This window comes from Apis cerana, linkage group LG1 (genome assembly GCF_029169275.1).
Source record: "Apis cerana isolate GH-2021 linkage group LG1, AcerK_1.0, whole genome shotgun sequence".
Lineage (NCBI taxonomy): Eukaryota > Metazoa > Arthropoda > Insecta > Hymenoptera > Apidae > Apis > Apis cerana.
Genome location: NC_083852.1, coordinates 17116956 through 17138434, shown reverse-complemented (window position 1 = coordinate 17138434; position 21479 = coordinate 17116956). Strand labels below are relative to the sequence as shown.

At 33.4% G+C, this 21479-nt stretch overlaps 1 protein-coding gene across 32 annotated transcripts in view; it reads left to right on the top strand.

Moving 5' to 3' along the window:
- The first annotated feature begins 3737 nt into the window (after nucleotides 1–3737).
- Nucleotides 3738–21479, top strand: part of LOC107993542 (phosphatidylinositol 4-phosphate 5-kinase type-1 alpha) — a 31492-nt gene continuing 13750 nt past the window's right edge. For 4 of the 32 annotated variants that reach the window (XR_009832268.1, XM_062082904.1, XM_017050002.3 and 1 more), the window contains exons 1-15: nucleotides 4024–4495; nucleotides 5449–5483; nucleotides 6881–7009; nucleotides 7273–7521; nucleotides 7663–7815; nucleotides 7898–8062; nucleotides 8145–8360; nucleotides 8441–8655; nucleotides 8746–8881; nucleotides 9055–9142; nucleotides 12844–12906; nucleotides 13283–13294; nucleotides 16250–16327; nucleotides 17671–17724; nucleotides 18368–18742. Coding sequence is in view for 30 of the 32 variants with exons in the window: in XM_062082904.1 (XP_061938888.1) it covers nucleotides 4384–4495; nucleotides 5449–5483; nucleotides 6881–7009; nucleotides 7273–7521; nucleotides 7663–7815; nucleotides 7898–8062; nucleotides 8145–8360; nucleotides 8441–8655; nucleotides 8746–8881; nucleotides 9055–9142; nucleotides 12844–12906; nucleotides 13283–13294; nucleotides 16250–16327; nucleotides 17671–17724; nucleotides 18368–18742 (2080 nt within the window). In the remaining 2 variants the exon portion in view is untranslated. Of the gene's footprint in view, nucleotides 4496–5448; nucleotides 5484–6880; nucleotides 7010–7272; nucleotides 7522–7662; nucleotides 7816–7897; nucleotides 8063–8144; nucleotides 8361–8440; nucleotides 8656–8745; nucleotides 8882–9054; nucleotides 9143–12843; nucleotides 12907–13282; nucleotides 13295–16249; nucleotides 16328–17670; nucleotides 17725–18367; nucleotides 21417–21479 lie in introns of those variants that run through there. The other 28 variants (XM_062084155.1, XM_017050004.3, XM_062083641.1 and 25 more) reach the window with 21 other exon arrangements.

Genomic DNA, 21479 nt, shown 5'->3' with positions numbered 1-21479 from the left:
AACTATTCAAAAAATTTTTCAATCTCTTATTTATATAATTTTATATATAATTTTCAATCTCTTTATTATATATAATAGAATCTAATAGAATATATAATAGAAAAATTATATAATAAAATCTAATCTATAAGATTTCTTCAAGTTACTGAAATCAAGAAATGATGTAATATTTTTTTTTCAATTTTAAAAATAAAGATTTCAATAACTTATTTTTATATTTTCATCGTATTAAATCATTTGCAAAATTTATGCAAAATTTACGAATTTAAGAATTGATATCACGTTGACACTAAATCAGTAATCATATATCACGCACATTCAAATAAATAATTACACAAATGAAATGGAAATAAAAATCGAAATTTAAAATTTATAAATTATATTAATAATAATTAAAATGAGTACAAAATATTTTCAGAAATAAATTTTCTCATGGTAAAAAGAATAGAGAACAAACAAAAAGAATACTTTGTTCAGGATAATTAGCAATGCAGTTGGATAACTTCGCGTTAACGATCAACAAATTGTAGTCATTTTTTTTTAAATCGGTAACTTACACGCTTCGTGTATTTTGACAGCAACTTTTGTTCTTTTGTCTTGGGCCGATACAGGAAATATCATGTCCACCCTGACCTTACGTCCGCGATACCAACGGCCAGATATTCGTTGAAAACGATTGAAGCTCCTGCGAAACTAGTAGCCATTGTTCTCATAAGAATCTCGATTGATGATACGAAAAAGAATCCAAAAAATTGTAAGAATTTTAACGTTTCACCGAATTGTTGCCAAAGTTTTATCCTTTCCTTTCCCTTCCCTTTCATTTCTCGTAACAATTATTCCGATCTTTGATATTTCTCAATAATTCCAACAATCCGATAGTATTTCTGGATGGAAATGATTAATATAATCTTGTTAAATGTTATCTTATCTATAAATGTTATTATCTCTTAAATTTCTAATATATTTTCTTCTTTTCTCCGTGTATAATAGTTTTCTTTCGAAACGTTAAATTCTAAGCATATTTAACTTTAATACAAATGAATTTTCACTTGTACGCTCATCATCTGCAAACGTGCATATTTACCGAAATAAATCTCTAATAAAATTTCTCTTCATTTCGTTGACATATATGCACATGATCTGTTAATCACATTAGACGTGTTATTCTATAATGATAACACAATTTCTTAGTTTAATTTTTATTCAGAAACTTCCACAAGTACATTTCTTATCAAATAAATATTAAAATATTAAATCTAATTATTACTACAATCAAATCAATAATACGATTCCATCATTTTTCTTTTGGTTTTTGAGTCGTATTTGACGAAGAGTCATTTTTTGTAATTTGTTCATTAAGTTGTTGATTGTCGTTGCACTTTTCTTGCTCCTTTCGATATTCCAACGGGTGCATGTACTTCGACACCTTGATCGAAAATAATTACAAGGTCATTTAGTCGCAAGAACGCGAAGCTCGTTACTGTGGATTAATTAAAATTTTTTGTTTTAAAACTCGTTGGAATCGATGTTTCGTGACCTGCTTTTTAAGCTATTCCGCTACGATTCCTGAATTTAAAGCGAGAAATGAAAATTTTTCGCAAGTGCATGTTTTATGCTAATATTTCATATACGATCTTTTTTCTTCTAAATTAATTAGGGTAATAGTTGATTGGCCAGTTTAAATATCGATGGCTTAATAATCAAAGCCAAGGAATTTCATAATGCCACATGGCAGACTAACACGTACACACATCTTAATATGAAACGAGAGGAACACGTTCGATCGAGGGCACAGGAAATGCTGCGATCTTTCCTTCTTTCCCTTCTTTTTCCTTTTTCTTTTCCTTGCGCGCTTGCGTGTAGAGAAGACAGGTAAGTATCATGGATATGCACGTATGTACACGAGCATTATCGCGTTCCTCGGTTTAATACGCATACTTGCCATTTAACCGCGGTAAGAAATGGTTTCTGTTATTCAACGGCGCACGTTTGATTTCGATCTAATGTTTGCGATCTTTCCGGCATCGAATCTAGCGGGATTCGTAGCGGTAAAGGACGATTAATATAAGCAGAAATCGTACGTCAGGATAATCAATTTTTATCCCAAGGAACTCGGTCAGAGACGGAGAAAACGATGATGCGACTTGTATCCGATAAGAAGATTTGTGTCGGCTATGTGTTTCCTTCGTAACAACATTGAAAATTAATCGTTTCACACCTTGGATCGATAGTACAGCGCGACACTGTGTACTTTCGTAAAAACATTAAGTCATCACACAATTATTCTAAAAGAGGTTAATTGCCACGAAGCAAAGATAACTAGCGTTCGTACATTTCTTTCGTAATCACTTGTTTTCTACCGAATTGCCGCGAAAAAATTTGTGAAACAGATTCAACATTTCCGTTTCGTGTCGTTAATTGATACGATCAAACCGCTTTTTGACCCCGTTGTACTCGCATTTATATAAGTCGATTGAAATTCGAATGTCTCGTACGTGTCGTTACGCGTATTGTGAAAATGTTATTAATTGTCGTTCCACAGGAGCAATATACATATAAATGGCCAGTCGAATAGATACAACGCATCGCGTGATATGAACATCTGATATCTGAATACGCATCGGCGATGCAACCACGCTGGGGCGTGTAAGATTTTATACACGTGAGCAAGGAAGCACGTGAAACGAGGAGAAATACCAAGGGAACACCGAACTCTCAAGAAAGTTTCATCGGTATGATAATTAATTGTGCATTGACCGTCATAAATCTCTCTCATCTAGCCGCGTATTAAGCGAAATCTTTTATGTGAAACACTTTACACGATCAATGTGCACCCTAATGAGCGAACTCGACGCTATGAATTAATGACACGGGTGTTAGCGAGTTATTCCGATAAAGCGGCTTGCCAACAATTAAATCGAACGATGATTCATAACTTGGTTAAATTTGTATGATACGCTATGTTTTGTTCTTGATGCACGTTGCTTTTTTAAAAAATTGGTGATTAATCAGTTATAATACAAGTATGAAGTAATTTTGTTATACGGAATAAATATTTAATTACTTGTTCTTCGTATTTCAAGTGACCCTTAAATATTCCAAACGAAATTAAGCCAATAATGGTCGAGAGGATAAATCTTTGTACCTGAACTTTGTCGTAAGGCCACTTAACCATGATATAACTGAAATGATTTGGCATCATTTTTACCAGATAAATGTAGTAAATATATATGTATATATACTTTATTCGTAGATATATAATAAAATTCTTACTTTTAAAAACATTAGTCATAATATTCATTTATATTGAATATTAACGTTTGATAAAATCAAAAATTGATTTTACAATAGACTTAGAATTTATGTTTTCATCGCGTGACTGAATATACAAGTCTTGATTAATTTCGAGATCGATATCGTTACTCTCTACTGTTATATTCAGTGTTATAAATTTAGAAGCATAAATATACGAAATTTTTATTTGTAAATAGAAATTAAAATAGAATGTTGCGTGTTTTTGAAATCGTACAACATAAAATTGCATTCAATACTAATCTCGTATGCATAATGACTTTATCGTAATCCTCAATGTCGTTCAATATCGCGTTTATGGGTTCATTGATAAAAAATACATAGACACGCGCGCGAAATTTCACCGTTATTTATATAACGTTACACTTCGTCATTGGTTTTCTATACTTTTTTTTGTCCCTGATTCATGAGATAATCTCTATTTCAAGCTGAATATAGTCATCGAGTTATATTCATAATTTTCCGGTGAAAAAACATCTTCATCTACCGATCTACCGTTGGTAAAAATTACAAAAAAAATTTTTAATAAAATTTTTATTTGTAACAACAACTATTTGATATTTTCTTTATGTTAATACTATTTTCGAATTACTAAATCGATAACTCTTAATCATACATAAAAATGCGTAGATAATAAATCGTTAAAATACGTGATTGCAATAGAGGCGCCTCGAGGCACGTATAGTTTTAAATTTCGTCGTAAGATGGTGTTAAAATCGGAACAAGATGGCGTCCGGTCAATAGACGAATAGCAGGGAGGCCGGAGGCGCTCTCGAGGTTCGTGGGTGTTCTCAGCCCGGAGCTGGAGAGCCTTTAAGGCTGTATATCATTGACATTTTTTTCTCTACCAAAGTGAAATGGTCGACACGCGAGTGAAATGAAAAATGTTCCATAAAGAAGTGCATATTACGTATGCGTCGGCCTGAATGTGCCGTGTTTCTCGAACTCGAAAGATGCTGCCGTGTAAAGCGACGACAGAGAAGGCGCCTTCGCGAAACTGTCAGGAAGATCGTCGTCGTCGTACGTGAGTCAGTGCGCTCGGTGGATTGAAAGAAGGCACGTACGTACAAAATGGCTTCGGGCGACAATGTGGACGTGATTGAAGTGGTTGAGACAAGCTTCACTGGCCCGGTACAGGCCACAGAGGATCATCTCCGACCGGAACAGTACGCGGACGAGGACAGTGAGTAGCCCTTATCTTTGTTAAATTCTTCATCGTTTCGTTCAAGTGTCACGACCTAACCTATAAAAATAGCACGGTTCCAGACGCCTATAACGCGAACATCGTTTCTTTTGGTGTTAAGAGATTGTGCTGCGAGACACGACGGAAAGATAGGTGTGATCGATCGATTGTGGCCGATCGGATTTTCATTTCGCTTCCGCATGCCCGCGTTACGTTCCGTCCTTTGTTAAGTCGGCAACCAAACGAACAGTGTATGCTCTTTCAGAGCTATACTGTGATTAATCCATTTCGTTATTTGACAGCTGATGGGTGTCACCCATTGCACTATATAGTAATGTTAACCTTGTAAAAAATGTATGAGAAATTTTCATTTCTTTCAGTTTTTTCATTAAACGATATGTAAAATCATTGTTGACACTTCGAAAATATACATGAATTTTTTTTTCTTTTTCTTTCATATTTCAACTGACGTGAAATCGATTTTATTGAAAAGTCTGTTAGAATGTGAATAAAGTTCGAAAATTTGTTAACATTGTAGCAAAAGTTTTCAACGACATTTTCAAACAGAAAAGTTGAATGAAGCTATGTAAACGCCTTGATCAAGGACTGAAATTTAATGATAACGGGAATAACGGTATCGAGACACATGTGCAATAGTGAATCCACACCGCAATCAGCGTGGCACGACTTTCGTTTTTGAACTCGCTTAACGTTCCACTTTCTCGCTTTTTTCCGGGAATACATACGATTGATTCGACCGGTCACTTTAAGCGTGCGATTTTTTCTTTGCATGCGTTTGCATCCCTCCAATTCTAGCATTAGAAACGGGACTTTCGTTCGTCGACTACGTAATATATATATATATATATAATATATTATCATGTGCGTATAGAAGTCAAGTGTTATATGATTTTATTTTGTGTAACAAACACGTTATTTTCAATGTGTTACAGATAAATCTACAGGGGATAAAGTGACAACACTTGACGTAAGTAAAAAACACAATTCCACATATTTCGTTTAGATATGATGATAATTGAGAAATACTGTTTCACGGATATATATAGATATTAATATTGACATTTGTACATTCGACTCGATATACGTCTGACGAGAGAAAGAAATTAATAAACATAGGCATTACTTATCGAAATTCTCGACGTTGCATTTTAATGATTTCTTGATTTATTTATTTGTAAATTTATTTGTAAATTGTTAAATATTTGAAGTTATTTATATATAAAATAAATATGAATATGAATATAAATATAAAATTTTATATTTTTCTACCATATCCTTATTTATTTAAAACTAGCGTGTACATATAACGAATATAATAGAATATTGCATAAAACAACGCTCTCGTTATTTGTATAACGTACATGTTTAAACACTTCAAAGCCGTGCACTTTATTTTACAAAACAAAAAGAATCAAAATTCGGTAACAGAATAACTATATTAGACACGGAACTATGCTTCACAGATACAGGTGAATGTTATGTAAGAAAAATCTTCGCTATCTCTGTATTATTCTTGCATTTTTCACACATTCACTTTATTCAAATTCATTGTTTCACTCGATAATTTTATCCTGTTCTTTCTGAACAAACAATCCAACGACACAAGGTGCATCGATTCCTTGACTTTCTATATAACTATCGTTCATTCGTTTGATTCACACTCAATAATTTGATCGCTGAGGTCGGTTCTATTTTTATCTCAATACGCGTTAATCGATTTATATCGCGATGATGATCGATATATAAGATATATAACGCATTTTTTAAACCAATTAATCATCATTCATATTATCGTGTGCCGAAATTTTATAGAACAAATGTGTGATTATTTTGCCACTTGAAATATTAATTCCAATAAGATGTTCGAGTTCAATTTGAGATGTTCAGATACATTATGCCATGATTTTTAGAGGCGAAAATAGTTGTGTAATTATTCATTCGAATGACGCATGCCCGTGTATTTCTTCTTCGGGTGTTTCCTCCCGTGGCTCGGTGAACAATAAACATTCAACGGGATATTGGATCGGAGTTTTCATTTACTCAAGTCGAGTAAAATTTAGAAATTTTCTTGACATATTACAGAACACAAACTGAACGCAAATAAAATAAATAATTTTAAAATAATATAATATAATTGTCCAAAAGAGTAATCATTTGAAATTTTTCATTGATCTATTATTTTGAAATTATTAAAATTTTATTAATTTTAATATTAATACTTTTTTTTATTGATTGAAGTATAGTTCCGTAATTAAACATAGTTAAATGAATTTTTTTTCTTTTTAAGAATTTTCATATTAAAAATGTCATTACTTAATGTCACATTCGTTAAGATTGTATTGATAATTGATATATTCTTTCCAGAATTCGGTAGTGCAACATGGCACCATCGGGCCCAAAACCTCTTCGGGGGTATCAAGGAACAAATCAGAACGGGAGAGAAAGATTGGCCACAGAAGAGTTGGAGTGGGAGGTGAAATTACGTACAAAAAGGTATATTATATGAATATACTACGATGGCTTATTATTCCGTTAATAATTTGATGAAATAAAAAATTATAATAAATAAATATATTTTTTTATTCTTAATAATTCAAAAAAACAACATTTATGAAAAAAATAATATCAGATTATCTTGAATAGTAATAATAATAATGAAAAATTACCATTGATGATCTTTAATATTATATTAAAGAAATTAAATATCAAATTCAAGAATAAATTAAACTAAATATTCTTTTATGTCAATTGTTTAGATTCAAACAACACAAATTATGGGATCCATCCAGTTAGGTATTCAACATGCGGTTGGTGGTTTGGCTAGTAAACCAGAACGTGATCTATTGATGCAAGATTTCATGACTGTAGAAACGACGAATTTCCCAAGCGAAGGATCTAATCACACTCCGGCTCATCATTTTTCCGAGTTTAAGTTCAAAAATTACGCACCCATTGCATTTCGTTATTTTCGGGATCTCTTCGGTATTCAACCGGATGACTTTTTGGTAATTTCATATCTATATTTGTATATAAATATGTTTCTTTCTTTTTTATTTCATAAAAGAATTACAAAAGAGCATAATCAATTCAAATTCCTCATCTAATCAACAATGTTTATTTACAAACAATATCGTTTGAATATTCAGATGTCGATGTGTAGCGCTCCATTACGTGAATTATCGAATCCCGGAGCTAGTGGAAGTATCTTTTATCTAACAGATGATGATGAATTCATCATAAAGACTGTACAACATAAAGAAGGGGAATTTTTGCAGACACTTCTTCCAGGATATTATATGGTGAATTTTAATATCTTTTTAAGTGTTCAATGATTTTATATTGAGAAATTTAAAATATGAAGAGGATCATTTTTATCTATAGAATCTAAATCAAAATCCAAGGACATTATTGCCAAAATTCTTTGGGTTATACTGCTATCGGTGTAATAGTAAAAATGTCAGACTAGTTGCTATGAATAATCTTTTACCCTCATCTGTGAAACTACATCAGAAATATGATTTAAAAGGATCGACATACAAAAGAAAGGTTCATAATTTTCCGATATTTATATTGATTTTATAATGTATATTTTTTAACAAATTTTATGAAATATGTATTTGATCTACAGGCATCAAAATTAGAAAGATCTAAAAACTCTCCAACATATAAAGATTTAGATTTTATGGAACATCATCCGGAAGGGATTTTTTTGGAAGCGGATACATATAATGCCCTAGTGAAAACTATTCAAAGAGATTGTCGAGTTTTAGAAAGCTTTAAAATTATGGATTACTCTTTACTCGTTGGTATTCATAACCTTGACCAGGCTGCAAGAGAGAAAACGGTAAGTATTATGAAAAATAAAATAAAGAAAATGTTTTAATTCATCTGTAATAGTATAATATACAATTTTTGATATTATAGCAGGAACAAAGATTACTAACGAGTGCAGAGGAAGAAGTTGGTGAAGTTGGAGGTGAGAGTGCAGGATTCATTCAAGCAGAACGAGATGATAGAGTAGGAGCTAGCGCTCTAAACCGATCGCGAAGTATAAATCGACAAAGGTTAGTTGCGCACAGTACCGCTATGGAAAGTATTCAGGCTGAAAGCGAGCCCATAGACGAAGAGGACGATGTACCGTGAGTATCATATTTTCATTTCTTTATATCACGATTGTATACAAAACGAATGCTCTCATAACGTGATTTTGATTATGTTCGTATTCCTAGCAGTCCAGGTGGAATTCCTGCTCGTAATGCTCGTGGTGAACGCCTGTTACTTTTCCTTGGTATTATTGATATTTTGCAAAGTTACAGGCTCAAGAAAAAATTGGAACATACTTGGAAATCGATGATACACGATGGTGTAAGTTGCGTAATCCTTCTTTTTCTATAATTATTAATTTTTGATTATTTAATTTTTATTTATTATATCAGATCACATTCAAATTATATATTATATATTATAATTATATGTTATTATCATTTTTTCATTGTGTTTTGTATTCTCTAAAAAATGTAAATTGTATTTGCTTGCAGGATACTGTGTCAGTACATCGACCAGGTTTTTACGCGCAACGTTTTCAAGATTTCATGGCGAAGACAGTATTCAAGAAGATACCGTCACGTAAGTACCATCCTAATCAACCTCTTCTAACAAATTTGACCTCAATGTTAACACTGAACAAAGCTCATTCTTAATTTGTAAGCAATTTTTTAATAAGTTCTTACGATTATATATATTTTAAGTTTCATTAATATCGACTGACGTTTCTCCTATTTCGTCAAATCGATTTGGCTATATCTCGTGTAAAGCATAAAGTACAAGAAAAATTTTAGGCTTTAAGAGTAGAGTAGAAATTATAATATCAAATATTTTTATCGCCAGCTAAACGTGATTAATTAAATCTTTCTGTTTATAGTAATAGAAACAATTACTGTGATTCAACTACATATTATATAATGCAATGTTATCGCATAATACGTTTTACAAAAAAAAGAAAAAAAAAAAAAGAGAAAAGAAAGGAAAAAAAGAAAAAATCTTTGGAACATATTTTAAACGTACGGATAGGGAAATAGGGGTGAAGAAGAATTTGGAAAATTGAAATGTAAAGGGGTAAAATGCTCAAAAAAGAATGGTACTTACATATTAACGCGTATAATTCTGCCATTTACAATTAAGTAGCGACATAATAATCTTGTTATTTAAGATTCCAGTTTGTATAGAGCCGTAAGCTATAAGCTAGAATTATTAATAAATATATATTTTTTAGCTTCCTTATTATATAATCGCTGTCACTGATCGTTTAAATTTATTTATTCGATTCAGTGAAACGTTATTTTATTTTATTATCGTAATGCATGATAAGTTCAATATCGAATCAGCGGATTCTTCGATTATGTAAATCTTCTATTCTATAACAATTTCATTCGTATATTATATATCATTCCTTTATTTTTATTTTTTTATTTTATTTTCTATTTTTTTATTTACCGAAAAAAAGCTGCTCGAAGCGAGAATGAGCGAATATCAATTTCTCTCTACTAAAATCATTTATCACAGTCAAATTTAGCCGTCCAGAAAAATTCTAATAATCGTAATAGTGACTTAAGGTAATTAAGTGACTGCAGAGAATGCGATAAATCCTGTGCGGATATCCGAAAATTATGCACGCATTGATTGCGTCTCATATCGATTTTTAGGAAACTTTTTAAAAGGAAATTTTATTTCACACTATGTGTTTTATGCACACATGTATAGTATACAAAAATTGTAAAATCTAGTCGGTTATCCCGATATCCATTTTTCGGATACCTGCATTTCCTTGATAATCAATGCTATCGATCAAATATCCTGGGTTTATTGAATGTCAGTTGGTCATTTTTGGGTTTTGTATTGTGGTGTAACTAATTGCTAACACGGCACACATATTTTTTTCAATAGGTTTATTTTGGTTCAGTTTTATAACGTTCTTCGATTCATTTATTATTTTGTTCTTTTCAATAATTGATTTCATTGTTCACTTTGCATTTCGTTTCGAAACAATCATGTTTTATCTTGAGATGTTTAGTAAATAAAAATTTCATTTAATAAGAATCAAGTAACCAATCCACTGGTGTCCACATACGTAGCTGAGTATTTTGTTGCCAGTAATCACGCTAATATAGAGCACAAATTTGCTAATTATGCACAAGTACGTAATGAAAGCATCTCGAGAAGCACGAGTAGCGATCAAAGTCGAATCATAAGGAAAACGGGTCGATAATAAGGGATATAAAATTTCCGTGAAGAGCGTATTATTGTAATGGGAATTTCATAATATTTAACCATTGAAACATAGCCGTCCCTATATATATAAATAGAATTTGAACAGCATATATATACGTGTATCGAATGATTTTCAGTCAAGTTTTCCATCGTCGAAGTTCCTTCATTATTAACGTACGAATGTGCCAAAGTTTTGTAAAACTATTTCCACGTTCCTAATACTGTACAGAAGTAGTAAATGGCTCGTGATCACAGAAGTTTCTATTTTATGAACACGCGAGAAAGCAATCATTGATGATTTGCTGAAGCCTGCTAATGAAACGATGTCATAGATCGCACAAGATTTTGTTTTAACAAATAATATGATTTTTATTCTCTACGATATTAGATAAAAAAATTTATTATATGGTATATAGTTCCAAAAAAAAAAAAATCACAAATTTTTATATACATTTATCGTGATAAGTTTTAAATATCAAATATTGTTATACAATTACGAATAATTTTATGCGATCTATTATGAACGTAGAGGAGTCTTCGTGGAGTGTACAGTCGAGTATATTTTGACAAAGCTAGTTAGTATGGCATGGATGTATCAGAGAGAGTACACGAGAGAGAAAGAAAGAGTGTGTGAGAGTAGTATAAAATGGTAGAAGTAGACACATGTTCGTTTTTATTGTGAAAATATTCAGCTATTAGCTCAACGTGGACACCAATGTACATATTTATATATTTTGCAATAAACATTTTCGCTGTTTACAACTTCATTTCATTTATGAAGCCTACCCGTATATATTACGTTTATATTTTCCATATATTTTTCTTTATCATTCTGTATTTATTCTTTTTTCTCTCTATTTCCTGTTGATATTTTTTTTTCACTGATTAATATTCTTATTATTATTATTATCATCACCACTATTACTGCTGCTGCAACATATTATTAATACTATTTAAATATTATCTCATCATCTAACGTAATTTTTCACATTCTCTTCATTGTAGCCATTGAGTCATCTATAAAGTTTTGTTTTATGCACCATATTTCGCGTTACACTTTATGTATTGTCTTAAATAACGTATCATGCAATGCGTTTGTTGTTTGTGTTTTAACCATTTGATTTCAATCACGATTCGTTCGTTATTTGTACTTTGTGATGTGATTACCAAAGTACGATGATTCGATATCTATAAAAATCAAAAAAATCAACGAGACGATTTTTAGTCGACATCTTTCACTATCTTTTAAAAAAATAATATGAAAAATTCTTATTTTCTATCCTTTTATTTTCTTTTTTTTCTTTTAGTAGATAATCTTTTGTTTCAGGTAACGATCATCCCTTTGTTTGACATCTTAACTTCAATATCTTGTTTCAGACACTTCATATGGAATTAAGATTATTCGAACAAAAACAAAGAATCACATTTCCGTTTCGATTATATTAATTATAATTCGTATTCTAAAAACGTGAGATATTGTCTGGATTAAGATCCAATTAAAATTCTTTTTACATTTTTTACGATAGAAATATAAATCCTCGTTCTACAATTTAATATTTCATAAGAAATATAAATATTATAAGATCAAAGAAATACGTACATCAATCAAAGTTCGAATAATCGAACTTCCGACACGATAAGACGTCACTAATATCGTTTGATGAAAATCAACTCGCGATAGCTTACATAAAAAGTAAATGACACACTGTAATTATTTACTTGATCATTAATTCATTCACAAGATCAAGAATGATATTCTTGTATCGCCGCTTTTTTCTTCCTCTTTCTCTCTCTATCTTTCTATTTATCTATCTCTTTAATTCTATCTCGAGGCAAGAACATCGTATTAACCCCGCTTTCCTTTGTGTTGCTACTTTGATTCTCGGCAGTCCCTATGATCTATCGATCGTTTTAATAATCCGGTATATATTAAAGATGTTTAAGTACGGAGTTAGCTAAATGTTGATGTTTTTGTGTCCCGTGCACTTCTTTTCGTGTCAACCCCCAATGACCTGATCTGACCTGCTACCGATCGAAAATCGAAAATCGAATACCAAAAGTGGACCTGCCTGAGATTAAGGGGAATCATCGCAAATTCCGTAACCTCGTCACCAGCTACATAGGTAACTTTGTCTGTCTGTTCGTCCATCTGTCTGTCCATTTTTGTATGGTTGTATGTTTGTTTTTTTTTTATTTCTCTCTCTTGCCTTTTTTTTTAAATTTTTTAATTTCTCTTTGATAAATAAACGTCGAACGTTTATCTGCTTGTATGCGTATACTTTTTAATCTATCTCTGGTGTCGATCTGGTTTGTTGTTCCTTCGAATATCTTGAATTGCTTCACGATCTTTTACTATCGTGTTGCTGGTTTTTCTTTAATATTTTTTTCTCATTTTTTTTTTCCTTTGGTTCCTAATCTACTAATTATAAAATTCTTTCTATTTGCATCTCGTCGAATTTCTACTAATTTAGATGCTTTTCTGTTTTTTGGCAAATACAGTCTTTGCTCAAAGTGAGTTTTTCTATATCAAGTTCAAGTAGAAATTGACACGTAGAACGTTGAAAGTATTAATGGTTTTTATACATCACTCCTATGTCCATTATTTGGCATGTAAAACTAATCTTTTTTATAGTAATTGTAGATGCGTTATCACACGTGTACATTTGTAAATAGAAAAGATTGTAAGTGCAAATGCTTTCTTTTTTACAATTATTAATTTTTCTCACTCTTTATTTTTTTAATCTTGATCTTAACACGTTCAACTTCGAATGAGATTGCCTTTCCTTGAATATTGTATTTAACACTGATCTTTTATGGTATGCTTATTGTTCGTAAATTTGGAATATCTTTCTGAACATTTTGGTTTTCTTGTTATCTGATTCACTTCTTTAATCTCACAAATATTATGCCAATATTTCACTCTCACTTTTTTCTTTCACGAAATTCTTTTCCAAGTATAATATTTACATCCGAAGATTTCATCTTGCAACGCTTCTTTGATTGTCTTTCTCACTTATCTTTAGTCGATCTTTCCAATGTTTTACCCGAGCACATGTATATAAACATAATCGTGCAAATGTAATTTTAGATATTCGCATTCCCCAATTTTTATTCACTGCATATACAACATGTACTTCGAATATATTTTTGTCTTTTATACCGAGAATAAAATAATACATATTTGAAATATGAATATCTTGTATCATTGGCAAAAAAAAATCGGAGTACAAAAATTATAAGAAAAAGTAATCGAGATTTTTCGACTTTTCAATTTTTACTCTGCTTTTGCATCTTGAGTTCTGTATGTCTGGTTGGAATTCTCTTCCTTCGTTGTTATCATTTTCTCACACTTGTCTCTTTCTCTTCTTCTTCTTCTTCTTCTTTTTTTTTTTTTTTTTTAAGCTTCAACACGTTCACAATTTTTCAAGTACACTAAATAACTACCCAACTCTTGATCGATGACTCTTTTTTCCCTATCTCTTTGCGCGAATTTAGGTCACTCTCCTTTCAAAAAGAATCTAAAAAATAAATATCTAATCCCTGCTTATAGTCGCGCCCGGATTTTTAATATTTTAACACTCCCACGATCTGGATGACGTATATCAGAATTTTCGTTAGGAATATATTTTTGTCTAAAAATACATATGTACACACATGATGTTCACACGTCCAGATCTTAATCACAATAACCACGAATTAAATCTTGTTATGAAGCACATTTTTAGATAACGTATGAACCATACAAAAGTAAAACTTGAACAAATTTATCGAAAAAATTTAATTTTTCTTGAAATAGATCTAAAAATTTATAAGAAAATTGATATTTTACCGTGTTAGGTATTTTTACGAACAAAATCTATATGAATCTAAATCAATATCTAAAATATAAATTAAATTGATAACCCAAAGATTGTAAGAATCAAGATAATTGTAAAAAGTGGAAATTTAGGATTAGTTTAACTTCTGATTGGTTCATAAATGATCTGTAAAAAAAAAGAATTATAAGAGTTAAGAATATGTTTTCCGAAAATTTATTCTTATCTCAAAGACAAAATATTCATAATTGAATCAAAAATGCTCACATGTGTAGTTGCGAGTCGAATTCTACCATCGTTTTTTCTCCAGTACCAGAATAATTTTTAACATCGAGAATCGCGGCTCGTTTTAATTAACTTTGTTGTCTGGATTCTAATCAGACTTGAACACAAGCCAATACGGTCTGATAAAAACCTTTAGAGGCCGTGGCTACGCATTCGAGCGATTACAATTAAATGTTCGTCGATCGTGATCGAATGAACGTTTCTGAACATTTGTTCGCTACAAGATGTCATCGTATTCATGTACGTATATATAAAAATATACGATGTGTGGATAAAAAATTCGTAGATATTTTTTATTTTTCTACATAACACATAATATATTTTTCTTTCTATATTTCTGTAATGGATATTTTCGATATTAGAAAACAAAATATTCTACGATCTTCTTATCCACATCTAGTAAAGAAAGGCAAGTATAACGAAGAAAAATGTGACGTGTATCGCAGAAGATACACACATATATTAATTCTGATGAAAATTAGAAAAAGGATAAGATAGAAAGCTTTCGATGTTGTATCAGCTTTACCATCTATATGTGATAGACATTGACGAGTTCGAGATTAGACGAATTCGAGGCGAATCCCTCGTTTTGAAGTAGTATAGTTTCGTTTAAGCCCAAACCCTTGTCCGATAACGTAGAGAGATCAAAGAAGCGTAGCTCCAGACGTTATGGAGAAGAAGTTATTAGACGTAGTCGTGGCAAACAGTGCTGTAGCGAGGTTTATTTGATAATAAATTGGGATTATTGGAAATTGAATTCGAAATTTTGCGAAAAATTATGTTGATTCTTTCGATTTTAAATTATTTAAAAGCAATCATACGAAGTATTCGAACATTTTAAAACTTAAGAATAATCAAAGTCAAATTATAGAAAAAAAGAAAGATTTAACGTTTAAGATTTCTCAAATGGAATAAAACTTCTTTATGCATCCGTGCAGTCACTATTGAGAGTGTTAACTGATAATCAAAATTTTAAGAGCGATAATGATTGCCAAATGACTCTATCGTACATTAATTGCGGTATCGTGATAAATACAGTGTGAAAATAGAAAGTCTGCAACGCAATGAGACGTGCGTAATGCGTTTCGTGACTTACATGGTGTACACGAAGCGCAGCGAGAACTTTTTCAAAACAAGTATTGTACGACGCTTCATGCGTAAGCTAACACTTGCTACGGTACTGACGTCAGCTTTTGTAGCGTTAACTCGTTTGATACATCCCCTCTTTTACGATACATAGGCACAGTTCTCAGACTTTTTTTTCCAATTAATCGTTCCGATTTCCATCAGTATTTATCGATGTTTTCAACCCTTCAACCCTACATCGAGTATCGCGGTATTAATAACCCGTTGATTTGTGTTTCAGCATTGAAACATTCCCCGTCGAAGAGAAAAAGCATAACCAGGCCGCTCAGGCCGTTGGATGGAGATTTCGATTCAACCGGTGAGTCTGTTCGATCGATAGAATATCTTGGAAATTTCCTTTTTTTTTCGAATATTTGTTAATGATCGATTTCGTATGCTTCGCGTGGTCCTTTGCGCGTGGTTCTACGATTTGCGGACCAGTTCGATGACTGATATCTCGTTTTATATATATTTCTTTTTATGTATATTTAAATTTATTCAAAAAGAGAAAAATAAGTTAAAAAAAATTCTATTGAGTATTCGTTTTAAATATAAATTAAATAAAATCTATATCAATATCTTATCTCTTATCTTATTTGAAAGATTGAAATCAAATTTGCAAAGTAAAATTGGGACAATATAGTAATTATAAAATGAGATCATCTGAAACTGATCCGAGTCGAAAGATCGATCCTGGTCCGAAAATCGTGCAGATGAAATACGAACGAACATTTTTCACAATCTTATTATTGGCTTTGCGCTGAATTTCACATGTGTAGCCAGGCACAGCGATCAGAGCAATAAATTTAGATCCTGTCTATCAAAGTTCCCTGTCTCCAAAACGTTCACCACGATTCCTGTCATCCCTGATGGTGTCAAGATATGTTATTGAACCATCTCCTATCAGCCGTTTCCTTTGAGAAGATAATCTGTTTTACGAAGATTGCTCGTGCGTGCTTTCACGTGTTTATCAGGTACGCCTATTCGTATTCCGTGTCGATATATAATTATTTTCTCGTAACATTAAACTTAATTCCTTAATCTCTCTATATGATAAATTTTCATTTACAAATTTCTTCTATCACCGAAATTTATTTAAAACGATCGATTCAATAATCGATACGATCTTCAAACTTATCAAAATCAAATCGCGTGACAATAATGTATGAATCTGACAATCGATAAGATTAAAAAATTTATAATATCAGCAACGAAAAAAAGAGATTTAAAAGTATAATCCAATACTATGATAAATTATTATCGACAATCCGTTATGGCTTTATCCGTCTGTCCATACGTATCCTTCGAATTCCGTCCGATTCTGTCTGCAGACGCATACAACGTACAAATACAGCTTTCTATCGTGAATGTCAGTCGAATGCGCGCATTCCGATCATCGATTCCCTCTCTATTTGCCTCGAACGTCCCTTGCTCGAATCCCTGTTTTATTTCGGGACACGTTCGATCCGTGACTGGACAGAGAGACTTTGAAATCGAGAAACAAATCGACGTAGAGATGATCTGTAGTTTCGAGAACAATGAATGGTGTTACGCTATTAAATCGCGAAACGTCGAAAGAAAAAATTGGAAGTTTCTCTGTCTGATCAAGAGTCGCACACATGGTGATACGGTAATGGTACATGGTGTTGTATGGTGGTTTAGCGGTGCCGACAACCGGAACTTCGACAATGCATGCTACGTCACCCACGAAAGCTGGTGAGTCTCATACGATCACTTATTTTCCTAATATTCCATTTAATTATTTCTGATCGTTATTCGCGGTCTCTTTTATTTCGATTATTAAACGTCTCTGATGATCTTTCGAATATTTATTTCCTCCAATAAAAAAATATATATATCTATATATATACGAGATAGTAATATAGCAACGTGTAAATAGGAATTGTGTATAATGAATTTAGAGCGATATCTATTCAGAAACACGATTAAATTGACATTGATAAAATAATCTTAAATCGTATTAGTCATTCGTTGCTCTACTATTTATATATTACGTTTAATATTTTTCTCCAAAGAGTTGTCACGTTGCTTCGAAATCACAAACGATACGGCGAAAGAGTCATTTCATTCCAATCCAACAATAAATTTGCGAATCACTGCGGATATCAATGGAAAGAAAATTGTTCGATTCGACGATCTCGAAGCAACGTTGCACGATATTAATCACCATGCGATCTCGCTCACCCAGCTTCTCTGTTTCTGTCTGCCCCTCTATCTATCTATCTCTCTGTCTCCTTACCCCCAACGTGTCACATCATCATTGTCGGTGCACCTCTACGCAACCCCCGTATTCGACGTCGCACGACCTTGGAAACAACCCTGGACGACACGATAACAGTGACCCCGACAGACCCTGCGATCAGCACGACCAGCACGGTGATGTCGACCAGTTCCGCGCCAATCGCCACCTCCACCCCGGTTAACTTCGCCGCGGGCCCTGTGAGCCCGCCTCCGTTGACCTTGGCCGCCGGTCCAGGCCCCCCTCATCAAGAGCAACCAGTGACCACCTCAGCGGCCAAGGTCACGAGCTATCCAGCCGTCCTGAAGGGCAGGACCGCCGCCAGCCCACCGAATCCGAATCTGGTACCTTCCGGCAAGATTCCACCTCCCGTTCCCCCGAGAGGCACCGGCCAATCGAGGACCGCGAGGTCCTCCGAGGAGCACCGTGGCCCCGGAACGGCCACCTCCACGTCCTCGATGACGTCCAGCCGAGGTGACGAAGCAGCCATAATCACGAGATACCGCTTGCATGAAAGTTCGAGCATCCTGCACCATCTCCCTACACCCGATTACATTTCTACATCTACCGTTTCTGCTGCGTCCGCCGTCACTACTTCTACTACTACTACTACTACTACTACTACTACTACTACTACTACTACTACTACTAACTACTTTGCCGCTACGTGTACCTCTTCTCTCTTCTCCGCCGTCGCTGGTACCGCCACCACCACATCCTCGTTCACCACGACTGCTAACAACACCGCAAACCGTCACTCCGACTATAACAATACTACAGCCACCGAAACATCCACCACCTGTACATCCAACGTGTTGCATGCCCGTACTCCTGCCTACCTACCCCCACGATACGACAAATTGCCGTTCCACGATCGATCCGCCGACATGGCAGCAGCCTTCGATAGCATCCACGAGGAACGGTCTCCGATGTACTGGAACGATTGGCCGATCGAGAACTTCTACGAGGAGGAGGAGGAATTCATGAGCATAGAGAAGGTGAACGACTCGTACGTGATCAGGACTAGCCCGTATCCGTTCAGGCCCGAGAGAGGGAACTTTAAGAAGGAGAAGAATGTCCCGGTCGATTCGGAGAAAAACATACCGAAAACTGGTGTGATTACGGAAGAGTGGAGACGAGACCCGAGAGCCGAGCACATGGCCAAGTTCACGTACTTCTTGAACCCCGCGTCTAGACCAGAGTTAATGAACTACAAGATGTCGCGAAAGGACAAGAAGCACTCGGAGACGTACTACGAGCGGATGAAGAGAAAGCAGAGAGAGCTCGAGACCTCGATCATGACGTTGACGCAATGCATGGACCGAAACAGGATCGTGGATAATAGAATCGAGGCTTCCAGATTGGACAGATCGATAGTTAAGAAGGAGAGCGTTACTGAGATGAAGAAGATCGATATTCAGAAGCTTATGGAGCGTAGAAGAGATAGTAAAGTGCTGAAGAAAATCAGGGAGAAGTCTGCTCAGAGGAGGAAGAAACTGGCTCCTAAACCTTTGTTGAGGGTGCAACCTATTGGTAATCCGATAAAAGTGAACGATCATGAGAATTTTGAGAGAAAAAAGAAGATAGAGAAATATGGAACTACATCTTCGAAACTTGATTATGGGAATAATGAATATTTGAGAAAATCGAAGAATGACGTAAAAATGGAAAATAAGGAATATCCGATTGTTCTTAAAGGCGATAAAAGAACATTCTTGGTTACGAGAGTTGACGAGGAAGCTTCGAAGAAGTTGAAGGAAACGACTTATTCTTCCCAGATTATAACTGAGAGTAAAGTGAGTGCTGATAGAGATAAATTTGATAATAAAGATGATACAAAATCGATAATTTCTAATGAGATTGAAGTGAATTTGTTGAAGAATCAGATATCTGATAAACAATGGCTAAAGTCCAGATCTATGAATGAATTGAAAATGGACAAAGAAATAACACCTAAAATTTTAAAACCACAGACTGATCTTGATAAATCGCAAGAGCACTCTTCTCCCAAAATTTTGAGTCCAAATATTTCCTTCTTGTATACCTATAGATTGAAGAAAACGTAATATCAATGAAGAAATAAAAGCATTATCTGTTTCGATAATCATCGAAAAGGGACCAAGCATAAGGGGATCAATTTTAGAATATTTTCAAGATGGAATTTTGTGAGAAGAATTTGTGGGAAGAAGATACAATTAAGGACTTTAAAACACTACAACATATTACAAAAACTTTTCTCCCTTTTGCATGCGCAAAAACACTTTAAGTTTACTTTTTATTTTTTTCATCTCTCATCACTCGATCTCTCACTTGTATCAGTTTTGTAAAAATACCTGTTTTAACTAAGGCTCATGCAGAAACGAGAATTTTTCTTCCACTGTTACTTCTGTGAGAACGAAGAAGTTAGTTGTTTTAATGTTTGCGTATTTTCTACCACTAGATTATGCACTTTGTCGTTTACTGTTTTATCGTATACTATAAGCTCGATACTGTATTAATATCGATTTTATGGCATCGATGAGGTACCGCTCGAAACGCTGAGATCGACTATCCTCGGCACACAAAAGGTTTTAAATTTGAAAAAGTAGTATGTGTAAGAATTGGTTTCTTTCTTTGTCCCGATTCAAATGTATTTCTGCATGCATAATAATGATCTCCGTTATTAGGACAAAGAATAGACGTAACTTATAAAGTAACTAAAAAAAGAATTTTAAAAAATTGTTATTGCATTTCTTTCTAATAAAATAAACTTTGTTTATTTTAATCGATAAATATTTATCCAATAGAATTCGATGTAGATACTGTAGATTATATTTGCGAAAATTTAGCGCTAGCTATTGAACAAATTTGTGGATGTACAGCAAGAAAAACAGCAGAAAAGACGGAAAATCTTTAAAGTTTTCTTAAGAAATTTACAAATAGTTACGTCTATGTCTAAAAAAAAAAAAATCATATTTAAACATTCTTAACTTCGTTGAAATATCGTCGATATAAAATCTGAACGGAACACAGAGTTTTGTCGGTGTGTTTGTGTGGTGTGCTCTCTGTATCACAGATATAAAGGGACGTTCACACGAGTGTACTGTAGTTATGAAGCAAATACCTTTTTCTTCGAATAAAATATCGCCTTATGTCATGCTGGCTAAAAGTAGTTTGCTGTTTGTGCACTTCTGTAGATACGCAAATAGATGTAGTAATTCTTGAACGTGTG